This window comes from Rhinolophus hipposideros (genome assembly GCF_964194185.1).
Source record: "Rhinolophus hipposideros genome assembly, chromosome: 25".
Classification (NCBI taxonomy): Eukaryota; Metazoa; Chordata; class Mammalia; order Chiroptera; family Rhinolophidae; genus Rhinolophus; species Rhinolophus hipposideros.
The window spans coordinates 21,293,821-21,306,897 of record NC_138071.1 but is presented as its reverse complement, the minus strand read 5'-3'; the positions used below and the strand labels follow the sequence as shown (position 1 = coordinate 21,306,897).

General features: G+C 37.2%; 1 protein-coding gene across 1 annotated transcript in view; it reads left to right on the top strand.

Annotated features, from left to right (window-relative positions):
* KDM7A (lysine demethylase 7A) overlaps positions 1-13,077 on the top strand; it is a 68,507-nt gene that overhangs the window by 39,043 nt on the left and 16,387 nt on the right. Inside the window, exons 4-10 of the mRNA XM_081038614.1 lie at positions 562-722; positions 2,665-2,806; positions 3,109-3,295; positions 4,479-4,641; positions 7,922-8,009; positions 9,262-9,368; positions 12,563-12,654. Of these exons, the coding sequence (XP_080894740.1) occupies positions 562-722; positions 2,665-2,806; positions 3,109-3,295; positions 4,479-4,641; positions 7,922-8,009; positions 9,262-9,368; positions 12,563-12,654 (940 nt within the window). The remainder of the gene's footprint in view (positions 1-561; positions 723-2,664; positions 2,807-3,108; positions 3,296-4,478; positions 4,642-7,921; positions 8,010-9,261; positions 9,369-12,562; positions 12,655-13,077) is intronic.

Here is a 13,077-nt window from a genome sequence, read left to right as displayed (position 1 = left end):
GATTTTACTCTATTTCATAGATACTTTCCCACATGTATACAAAAATTTACCTCACTCCTCAACTGCTGTGTAGTACGCAATAAGTGTATATGTACGGCATAATTTACTTAACCATCACTCTATGATGTTTGTTTACTTTGTCTCCAGTTTTTTTCCTTTACAAGCATTGATCTTGTTACTTCTCTTAACTCCTACCACTCATTACAACTAATTGTAAACATCCTGTTATTCTGTTATCGCTTCTAGTGTAGTTTACCTGAACATTTACATACTGAAATATATATTTTGCTATGAACTAATTTGTTTTTTTCTCTTGTTATAGTTAAGGCATTTTATATAATATAATATTCAATTATATGTATTGAAGTAATTACCTATCAGTTTTACTTTTGGATAGTAAAAAGGGCTTTATAAAAAATTCGTTATAAGAAAGACAATTAGGTATGACTGATTGAGAACCATTGATTTAGATAATAACCTTGTATAGAATTAACCCACTACCAGAGGGTTAAAACTGAACTTACCAACAAAGATGATATTTTACTCTTATGTTTTCTTTAGTGCCGATGAAATCATTATAAAGATGCATGGCAGCCAGCTGACACAAAGATATCTGGAGAAACATGGATTTGAAGTCCCTATTATGGTCTCCAAATTAGATGATCTAGGACTCAGGCTCCCTGCACCTACTTTTTCTGTTGTGGATGTGGAACGTTATGTAGGTACGAACTTGATTCCATTAAGTACTTGGGAAAACAAGGTAAAAGCAAAAAAGATACTGTCCTAATAGTATTAAGAGTATTAAGAGTTGAATGAAAAGGTGTTAATTTAGTTTGGTTCCCTGGGTCACAAAAAGTGAAAGTCAGTATCACCTATGTTGAAAACTGTTGTCAGCAAACCTACATTTGCAGAAAAACAAAACGAAACATTTTGCCTATTATTTTCTCATCCTCATTCTGCTGCTTTTTTTGTTGTCATCGCACTTTCTTGCTAGAGTTTCTTGAAAAACTATTACCGACGGGCAGCTAGAGATACTGGGAAGATACTGGGAAGAAGACATTGGGAAATTGGATCGGTTCTAAGCCTCTATAGCATTCAGGTGCAAGATTTCTGGATCCTGCTTTAGTGACCTCCTGTTCCTTGGAGAAAGGCTGTGAAAAAAAGGAGATATTTTCATATCTGTTTTTATATTAATGATTTGGTGACATTGCCATTTAATGATGTCTGAATTACGTTGTTATTTTGAGGCCCAGAAAGGCATAAGAAACAAGGGGGAAATCCTTCATCTATTTCAATATTATTGACATTTTCAGTCATTTGATTCATTCTCATCATGGTATTTATATAAGGTTGGTGTAAAAGTAATTGTGTTTTAAAAGGTTAAAAATAATTTGCAAAAACCGCCATTACTTTTGTACCAACCGGACTACATGTAGATCTCATTCCTTGTCAGCAATAGACAGATTATTTGAGGATTAGATCTCAAATCTACCTTGACTCAAAACTGTACATCTACTACGATACATTATCTAATGTGCATGAAATATCTGAGAACTTGCTCCTTTACTGAGCCATTGGGTAACAATTCTCATTGAGAACTACTTCACTGAGGAAATCCAATTAAATGTCATGACTTCACATTCAGCTAATTTTGAATGTTTGAGAAACTAAGGGGTGAGGCTAAAGCTTAACCTAAACTTGTTTGCCTAGACAGCACTATAAAATAAATGGCGAATGTTATATAAGTATAGGAAAAAATGATCAAACTCCTTGACAGCTAACTTTTTAGTACTGCAAAGCCCTTTAGTTAACAGAATTGTCTTGACTCCTAAGTGTAAAATAAAGTCTACTAGGCAATACTTCCTTAACTTTTATTAAGTTACATAAAAGTAAGAAAATGGCATTTATTTGTTTCCTGTTTCAGGTTGATTAAATATTGCTGAATTTTGAATTCTACTTTATCCTATACTTTATATACTTTATCCTATACTTTATCCTATAGGACATTGTAAAACTGATTATGCTTCCCGGGGTGATGATGCAATGGTGTGTAAGCAACACCTCAGACGGTTTTATAGGAAAATTACAAATTAACCCCAGTTCAGAACTCAGTCCATAGACACTAACATGAACTGATTTTTGCTTCCTAACCACTAATTTTTTTCTTGAAGCAGAATATTAGAAGAGAAGACACTGCCAGGCAAGCAAAAATTGTTTGTCCTAGTTAACTTGTTTCCCAATGACTGACTCTTTTCACAATGGTAGAATCTTAGGTGTTATAGAAGTGAAAGGGAAAAATCAGTCCCCTGGTATTATGCATGAGGAAATGGAAACCCAGAGCCTATGGCAGTTTCCCCATTCCAATCTAATGCGTTTTGTCATGAGCTGCACCCAAGAAATCATTGGTATATAGAAAGCTTTGTAAACTAAGTTTTTATGCTCAGTGTTAATTATGCAGTTCTGTCTTAATTGCTTTATTCTTTCCTTCAAAAACCATCCCTTTTTTTAAAAGTTCTAGTTGGACTTAAAAATTAAGGCTACAGGGAGACTCTGTCTAGACTGTGTAGTTTTTATAGTAAATACGGTCTTTAAAATATTTTTATTTAGGGCATCTGTTCATGTAACTCTTAAGCCCAATAATAAGACTATAATTTTTCTCTGCAGGTGGTGACAAAGTGATAGATGTCATTGATGTGGCAAGGCAGGCAGACAGCAAAATGACACTTCACAATTATGTTAAGTACTTCATGAATCCTAACAGACCAAAAGTGTTAAATGTGATCAGCCTTGAATTTTCAGATACAAAGTGAGTAGTTCTGGACATTTTGGTTTAGCCTTCTGAGTGTTAGCAAAATGTAGTTAAATGATAAATTTATTGCACTAAGAAACATAATTGTGACTTCTAAAGTAGTACAGTGATAGCTATGTTGTTAGTTTTGCTTTGGATGCTCAGAGACTGTTTAGAAATACCATGCATTTTAAACTTTTTAATTATTGTTAACCTTGAGTTCCAGTTAATTTCTTAGTTTGGGTTGAAATGGGAGGTGCAATTTTAAGAAGTTTTAATTTGCATGACGTGGGTGTATGTGTGTGTTTGTTTTCTTAAAGGATGTCTGAATTGGTGGAGGTCCCTGACATAGCCAGAAAACTTTCCTGGGTGGAAAATTATTGGCCAGATGACTCAGTCTTTCCCAAGCCATTTGTTCAGAAGTATTGCTTAATGGGAGTTCAAGACAGCTACACAGATTTCCACATTGACTTTGGTGGAACTTCAGTTTGGTACCATGTCCTCTGGGTAAGATTGGGGTATTTCTTTGTTCTCCTATTGACAAAAACGTAATAGTCCTATTTTTCCATGGGTGCATTCATTTGCTGTAAATGACATTTGTAAAGAGGGAAGTTTTTGTACTATTTAAGTAGGATCCATTACCTTTAAGCATTATAATTTTTTTTTAATCCCAAGTAATAGAGGAGCCATGAGTTCTAAGTTTATATTTAGATTCCTTTTTTGCCCCCATTTTATCAGTTGGCCTCTTTGAGCCTTTTGTCTCTTTCTGTTTCCTCTTTCCCTTAGCCAAATATCACTTAATCACTGAATCAAATACTTGAGGAGCAAAATTACAGTAATAATAATTGCCTCTGACTTTAAGGTTAGTCTAGGACAGCTAGTTGGATAAGTTAGGAATGCCCATAAAGATACCAGTTCTTCTTGGCAGCTTATATTCACCTTGCTTTATCTGTGCTATTCAATACCACATGTGGCTAAATTTAACTAATGACAATTAAATATCATTTGAACTTCAGTTCCTCATTTATACTAGCCACATTTCAAGTGCTCAGTAGCCAGCGGTGGCTTACGACTGCTGTGTTGGATAGCACAGATATAAAACCTTTCCGTCATCATAGGACATTGTGGTGGACTGTGCAGATCTAGCACCAAATCTTCGTCTTATATTAAATGCCTGTGCATTAGCACTGCTCTGTCTGGACTGTGTATGATGCTGTGTCCTTAAGTTCCTGTTCCTTTTCCCCAGGAGAAAGCAAACGGTTCGTTCAGTAAAGGAAGTTTATTTGCAGATTTTTAAAATTAATCATTATATTATAGATGTTAGTAGAAAGGCAGTTTGTAGAGATGACTTTCTCTAACCTGGGGCCTACTAACATTTATTTACTTCTATACCTTGAAAATGAGATCAGTAGGATGTTTATAATTTTTGTTTTAAACCCCCTTTCCTGTAACTATTTCTCCAATGCTCCTTTATTGAATCCTTGTCATATTTGGGATGGGGAGCTTTAGCCCCTATGAAGATGCTTATTACGAGCAGTAGCTTCTGATCAGGTATGAGAAATGTCTTGTTGAGCCTAAAAATAATCTGATAATTAACTTAATTTAGATCATTATATTGGGAAATAGCATCAATCTAGGCCGTCCTAAGAATGGCTTTTCCTTTTCAAAAACTGTGATTACTTCCTTTTAGGGTGAGAAGATTTTTTATTTGATAAAGCCAACAGATGAAAATTTGGCACTCTATGAATCTTGGAGTTCATCTGTGACCCAGAGTGAGGTGTTCTTTGGCGATAAGGTGGATAAATGCTACAAGTGTGTGGTAAAGCAGGGACATACCTTATTTGTTCCTACAGGTAAGGTTTTAACCTCACCCCCGCTCCCCATAGTTGATACTCAGTCACATGAAGTCAGCTTTGGATTAGCACCTCGGGCTTTAACATGTTTGGAAAGTAGCTGTGCACAGCCTCAGAGATAATTCTGATGTTGGACTTTTCACTTCTTTGTCCCTTAGAGGGCTTCTCTTGTAGTTAAGACTTGTTTTGGCATAGTATTTTATGTCATTTGCCTTCTTTTTAATTTTTATTCAGGTAAAGTTCACATACTATAATATTCTCTTTTTAAAGTGTACATACAATTCATTGGTTTTTAGTAGATTAACAAGGTTGTGCAACCTTATCATTATCTAATTCTAGAACATTTCATCACCTCACAAAGAAGCCCCATACCAACGAGCAGTCACATCTCCATTCCCCCGTCGTTTGAGCTGCTGGCAACCACTAATGTACTTTCTGTCTCTGGATTTGCCTAGTCTGGGCATTTCATATGTGTGTGAAATATGCGTTCTTTTGTATCTCGCTTCTTTTAGTGAGCATGATGCTTACTGGGCTCATCCGTATACATGTATCAGTACTTCGTTACCTTTTTATGGCAGATTAGCACTCTGTTGTACACATATCGCACATTTGGTTTATCCACTCTCAGTTGATGGACATTTGGGTTATTTCCATCTTTTGACTATCGTGAATTGTTCTGCTTTTGAACATTTATGTAAAGTTTTTGTGTGGAGGGATTTCATTTCTCTTGGTTATATACCTAGTAGTGGAATTGCAGGGTCATATGGTTTATTGCCATTTAACTTTTTCAGGAACTGCCAAACTGATTTACAAACAGTTGAACCATTTTACACTCCCACCAGCAATATACAATGTGTTCCGTTTTTCCACATGCCGTCCAACACCGTAATTGTCTTTTTTTTTTTTTTTTGCCATTTTAGTGGATATGAAGTAGTGGTGTCTCATTGTGATTTTCATCTGCTTAATGAGTAATGATGCTGAGCATTTTTCTTGTGCTTATCGGTCATTTGAGCATCTCTTTGAGAAATACCTACTCAAATCCTTTGCCAATTTTTAAATTGGGTTATTGGTCTTTTTATTGTTGAGTTGTAAATGTTCTTATTTATATATTCTGTACACTAGACCCTCATCAGACATATAATTTGCAAATATTTTTCTCCCATTCTATGGGTTGTCTTTTACTTTCTTGATAATATCCTTTGCACAAAATTTTAAAATTTTGATGAAGTTCCCTTCAACTTTAACTGGACAGCTCTACATTTCTGTGAAAAGTGGCTGTCCTGGGGCAAGAAGGTATGTCTTGAGGGACCCTAAGAAGGAACTGAGTGCAGCCTTAGCTGTAGCCTCAAGTATAGGTCTTAGGTGTGTCATTTTGAGAAGTGAAGCAATGCAGGGTATGGGCTCACCAGGTCAGTGCTTTTGAGAATTGTGTTCTGATGTGTTCCGGTGACCTCGTCACAGGATCTGTTACCACAGGCGCTGCTTTTTTGCCTTGCCTCTGATGTATATAATAATAAATGAATATGTGTTGAATAAATGGACTAATAAATGCTTGGAACTACCAGAATTTATGAATCTAGATAAGTATCATTATTTTCATTGTGAATGGGCTAAGCTCTTCCCTTACATCCTCTTCCCAATATAAAGAAGAAAAGATAAGTTATAATAAATTAGTATTTCAAAAAGTGCCTGCTCAGGCACAGCAGCCTGAGAAGACAGAATGAAAGTTAGATGCGTAAGCCAGCGAACCCATACAGGTGTATGGTTGGCAACTCAAATTTAATAGCGTTTAGATTAGGTGTAGGTTAATGGTTCTCAAACTTCATTGAGCATCACAGTCACTGAGGGCTTATTAAACACAGATTTCTGGGCCTCATCCCGGCAGTTCTGACTCCGTAGATTTGGTGTGGGTCTGAGAATTTGCATTGTAACGAGTTCCTGACGACTGGAGACTTGGAGAACCACTGCTGTAGGCATTGTGGTTTTTTTCCCAAGGTGGTTGGCAACTGATAAACTTCCAGCAAACTAAAGTACAGTTTCCTTCTATTTATAGAGTAGTTGTATTCCCGGAAAGCTATGCCCAAACCATGCAAAAATTACTTTGTTTGCATATGTAATGGGGTTATAGCTTCTAGGCTCACATAGTTCGTGACAGGTTTTTGTACTTAGATGAATGCCCAGCAGAAATTCAAAAGTCCTGAGTAATTGATGCAGGGCAATTTCTTACTGTGTGGAACTGTCCTGTATTTTGTACCGCTGGCTCCTGCTCACGAAATGACAATAGTGCTTCCTGATCATTGTGACAATCAAAAAAAGCCCCCAAACTTTCCCAAACACCCAGCACAGGCAGTACTGCCTCTATTGAGAATCACTGATCTATAGGATTTGTAGCTGACAGACTTCTAATTTGTGATTTCAGGATCGGGCTCATGGCTTTGTGCATTTAGGCACCACTTGAACACTCAGCTTTTGAGGAGCATTTTGATATTGTGTCATAGCATTTTGATATTGTCTCACAATGAGGGCTCAAAAAATGAAAAATATAAAGAAAATGGGATCTATTTTAACAGCTAATTTTTATGGGCAAATATACGTGTATATAGTATTTATACTTACATAAAGTCTTTATGTTTAGTCTGTAGACATTTCTTTCAAAAATTAGGCATCTTCTCTTAGAAATGATTCTCACTTTGAAAACATTTTTATGGGAAAACAAGACATCATTTTGATTGCCAACATTTATATTTATAGCACCCAAACCCTCCATAATGAAACGTGGGTGATCTACCTTTCCTCTTTAGAGGCAGGTCTCGGTTTGAGTCCCTCTGATCCTCCTCTGCTTAGTCCCCACGGGTACTCATTTCCGATACAAGGGAAGTGAAGTGTTCAGCCAGGCTCAGTGTTCACGTAACGGAAATTTGCTTGCCTCATTCCAGCCAGATTGGACTTGTCTCAGTAAAATCTTTAATGCAAAGTTGGATTGTGTTTTGAAACTAAAACAGCAACCACCAAAACCTTCACCTCTCCCGAAACAGGATTTTGTCTAATTGGATCAACACATTTGTTTCCTCAAACTCAGCACAGAGCCTGGCATATAATAGACCTTCATTAAATAGTTGAATGAATGAATATGGGTTTTATAGACATGAACTTCTCTAGCACTGGAGTATGACGTAATCTGATGTTGTCATTTTGAGTTCATTTCACAGTTATTGATTATTACATTTATTTGGTTTAAATATTGAGAAATCACTGATTTATATACTTTTAACCATTTCAGGGTGGATTCATGCTGTGCTCACTTCTCAGGACTGTATGGCTTTTGGGGGGAACTTTCTGCACAACCTGAACATCGGCATGCAGCTCAGGTTTGTGTCGTCAGTATTTAAAGGCTTTCTTGTCCTTTCTTAAATTGGACATTGTTTAAAAGTATCAAAAAATATAATTCAGGTCTCATGGAGATAGGTCCTGAGAAATTACTAGGAATAGGAACTTTTAACAAAAGCATTGTGTTAAAATTTTGTCAGGGGGACACCTTGATGCATTTCAAATCTAAAGCAAATAATAATAATTGATTCAGTTTGAGACTAAATATATCCCCAAATTTCAAAATTTTATAAAAATGTGTGGGCCCTCCTCTGGCTGTTTTTACAATGAGGAAAATGAACTAAGTCCAGTCAGACCCAGGGGTGACATAAGGTGCTGGGGAAAGGCAGCCCTAAATTAGGATTGCTGTCAAAACACCTACTTGAATTTTGCCATGGTAAAGGATTAACAGCTAGTTCCCTTTCTGTATGAGAATTTGACCTTTTGGTGACTCCGTGCAGGATCCTGGCAGCCTATTGGGAGTAGAATGCTACTAGGCAACATTGCTTATGATAAAATGATTCTTGATAAGCTGCATCAGGATTGGGAGAACTAGAAGTACCTAATACGAAGCCATATATTTGGGGTTTCCTGAATATGGCGACTCTTGTAACTTGGTTTGCCCATGTGGAACCCTGGATGCTATGTGTCTGTGGAGTTATTGCAAGAAATACTGGCTCCGTGGGCCATGAAGCTTTAAGCCAGGGCAACTCTCACACTTGCCAAGTGGGATTCTTGTTTCTTTGTACCCGAGATGTCCCTGGGGGAAATATGGCTCCTGGCTGGCCTCCAACAGAAGACTAGTACTGTGGCAAGTTGTGGTTCCTGTCTGCTCTCCTTGACAAGCGCCAAGTGTGGTCTTGAGCTTGAATGCTGAGTATATCCTAAAGGAAAGCTGACTGACTGTTGCAGTGTTGTCCAACACATGGGGTTGCCTTGTAAACATATTCTTTTATTTATTATAGTGGAGCCCTTGTAAAATTCCTTCCATTAAGACTAGGATACAAATCCCAAGGCTTGATCTTTTTGAAGGCCAATGTAATTCTTCATTATACTGTCAAAGTTGTTAAAGTCAGACCTGGATCAGATCACAACTCACTCTTATTCAAATGTGGTGCTAAATAATATACAGTATTTGATTGGTCTTACATATTGTGGCCTACCTAGTATTTTATTTTCCTTAAGTTGGTTGCCTCCATTTAACTTTGAAATGCTAGTATTAATATTAGATTTCTTCAAATTGTATTTATTCAGGTGTTATGAGATGGAAAAAAGGCTGAAAACACCAGATCTTTTCAAATTCCCTTTCTTTGAAGCCATATGTTGGTTTGTAGCCAAAAACTTGCTGGAAACCCTGAAAGGTAATGAACAATCTGTACATTTTGTTGTGTGATATGCATGATGTTTGTAAATTCACTAAAAGCACTGATAGAAAGAGAGGCCCTTTTTTGTATGGTTTGGCCTTTGCCGTTTTTGTTTTTTAAATGCTGGATTCCCCCTGCCAAGAACCTCTTGAGCAAATTAGAGTCTAGTCCGTAAAGCAGTTGTATGTATGAAGAGCTGCATCAGAACAGGGAATGTTTTAAATGTTCATTTCACCTGGGCCTCTTGTAGCCTGCACACACACATTGTCAGCCAGGTCAAGTGCCTCACTTGTGAAAATGCCGTTTCAGCCCAGAGACTGTTCTGTGAATTGTGTTCCCAAATATTTGCTTTTAAAAATCAAGGGAGTAATCTTCACGTCCTGAGAGGATCAGGTAGCGCTTGTGCCATCATCATTATGACCCATTATGCTGGCCAGCTAGCAGGAGGTACTCTCAGCACAAACCAGCTGAAGGTCAGGTTATGAGACTGTAGTTGAAGAAAAATGGTTTTTTGGCGTGGGGGGGCAGAGGAGGGTAGTAATATGCCTTTATTTAAACTTGAAAGCTACCTTCTTTGTGGGGAATTTTCAAATTCTGGTACTTTATCTTTTGGTTTAATAATCTTTGAGCAGTCATGTTGGAAACTGAATGTACCCTTTTACTTTATCCATTATTTTTTTCGCTTTTCATGCACTTAACGTACATGAGAATATAGTCGTCTTGTTTTTGTGTGGTCTCACTTTTCAAGTCAGTTTGCAAATAGTGCTACTACCGTGTTTCCCCAAACATAAGACCTGTCTAGGCAATCAGCTCTAATGCGTCTTTTGGAGCCAAAATTAATATAAGACCCAGTATATTATATTATATATTATGTGTTGTGTTGTTGTGTTGTGTTGTGTTGTGTTGTTTGATACCCAGTCTTATATTATAGTAAAATAAGACCGAGTCTTATATTAATTTTTGCTCCAAAAGACTCATTAGAGCTGATTGTCCCACTAGGTCTTATGTTCGGGGAAACACAGTATTATGTTAATTCCTAGAAGAACAGATATAAAAAGATTAAACAGTAAAGTCTATTCTAAACATTTGTTTCTTTTTCCATTGAAAAGTTACACAAGAAGAAAAGGTAAAATGAAAAGAAACACCACTAACTTACTTAATTCCCAGGACAGCATGGACGGAATTCAATGATAAAATGTCTGTGGTCTCTTTGCTCAAAAAAGGTGGGGGGCGGGGGGGCTCACTGTCTTCGGAAGGAAAGAGTAACAGAACCCCATCCACACCGTACAACTCAGTGTGAACGGTGGTGCAGGTGTCTGTCATGGAGGGAGGGTCCCATGGATGAGGAAGAACAGGTGCTTTGTGCATGAGACCATCTCTGCTCCAGAAATGCACCCTTATCCTGCGTCCCTGAATTGTTCAGTGTTTCCAGGTAGTTTTCTACGGTTACCATGGACCACAGAGTTGCCATATATAGTTTCAAGTAAAAAACTGGAGTTTCAAGTTCATAGTCTTCTGTCCGAGTAGAAGCCTAGAAAAATAGGAACACTTTCAAATCCTTATTAAAATGTTTATAAATATTCTTGTTTTCTGGAAATAAAACCCAATTATTGAACCCTCCAGATTAGAGACTGGTATTTCAGTACTCAGGAAATTCAAAGCACTTTTTCTATGTTTTCTCTTCTGAGCAACACACACACACACACACACACACACACACACACACACACACACACATCTGGGGTGATGCTTTTTCCTTCATGTCAAAGAGGGGCTCATCAATGAACTTTCTAGAACAAATTAAGAATTTTTTTTTTTTTTTTTTTTTTGAGAGCCCACTGGCCCATGTGGGAATCGAACCGGCAGCCTTCGGAGTTAGGAGCATGGAGCTCTAACCACCTGAGCCACCGAGCCGGCCCAACAAATTAAGAATTTATCTGAAAGAAAATCTTGCCATTCTTCTTGTAGCCACAAGCAGCCGATTACTTAGTCTTAGAATAACAATTTAGCCTTTGTTTTGGGCAATTGAGAGTTTAGTACTATTGAGGTCTGATCAAAAATATACCTCTGTACATTAAAGAGAAAAAAAAATTACTGTAAAAGGATTATTTGTAGGTCAAGTTTCAAAATGTTTTCATTTCATCAGCCAGATCAGTACAGGATACCTGGCAATACTGTTGTGTCCTTCTGATCCCACTAAGGCTAGAGCCAAATTACCATTACCCCAGTTGCTGTCATCCTAGGCATTCATTCTGGAAACAGGAACGGCGGTCTTGTTACCCCATGTTATGTTGTCTTTCCATCCCTGACCTGTTAACTACTTTCCACTATGACCTGTGATTTGCCAGCTCTCAGACTGTTGTTATAGGCTTATATGAAGAGTTAAATGAGGGAGAGTTGTATGAAACTCTTAACTGTGTTTAGTGTCAGTAAGAATAAAACAATGAACCAATTTTGGGTTTATGTAAGTAAATTAGCCACAGGGCAGAAGTGAAATCTTTTACTTTTGCTTCAACTTATCTGAGTTGTAGACCACATCTAACATTTTATGTGAGTTTTAGATAATCAATTTGGTTTAAAAACCCAGAGAAGGCATGCTCATGCGTGTATATATTTACCTTTACAATGGTGAAGTGTCATACCCATAGTGGATTGTATGGATCCCACATTGCATACACTACACTCTCGTACAGTTTAAAGAATGACAAGACTGGCACTCAGGTCACCTCTGCCCAAGGTGAGCAAAAACGACCTTGCCAGTAATCTGGTCACACCCCTTATCTTTCCCATTGCAGCCTCCTCCTTCTCTTCTAGATGGAACCACTATTCTGACTTTTGTAATAATCCTTTTCTTCTGTTTTGTCACCTGTGTCACAAACTAAAATAGTTTAATTTTGTCCATTCTTAGATGTCAGATGAATAGCTTCCTACTGATATTCTTTTGTGGCCTGTCTCTTACTCATCATTATATTTGTGAGCCTTCTTTTAACTGGAGCATTTAGTACAACTACATTTAATGTAATTCTCTTTTCTTTTTCTTTCTTGCCTTTCTAATCGATTGTTTATTTCATTTTTTTCCTTTCAATTAATTTGGAAGTTATGCGGTTTGATATTGGGTGGTTACTCTAAAGCTAATCCCTTTGTCTTCAGAAAGGTTAACTCCTTTCTCTATTCCTCTTCTATTCCCACAGAACTGCGAGAAGATGGTTTCCAGCCTCAAACTTACCTAGTACAGGGCGTGAAAGCACTGCATACTGCTTTAAAATTATGGATGAAAAAAGAAGTAAGCAGGTTTTTTGTGTGAAATAACTGTTGCTTTTTCTATGGCAAGGTCAGGAAAACAGAGTCCTTATGCTGTTGTGGCAGCATTTGTGAGTAGCTGTATTAGGGGGAATGGAAATGATGCTTTAAATACAACTTGCATTTTATTTTACAATATATACAATTGAATTGATTTGTGTTTATATTTATGAGAATAAAGTACCTCAGTATTTCTCTAAGTTGGAAAAGAAAGAAAGTCAAGTATATTTAGGGTATTGACTAAGAAATGAACATGTAGATGTAAAATAATAATAAATAACTTGGAGCTCTCATGGTGTGCTGACCACTGTGCTTAGTCTTTATATCCATAATCTCATGTAATCCTCAAAGCAACGATATGAGGTCTGGGTGCAGTTATTCCCTTTTTACATATGGGGAAGCTGCA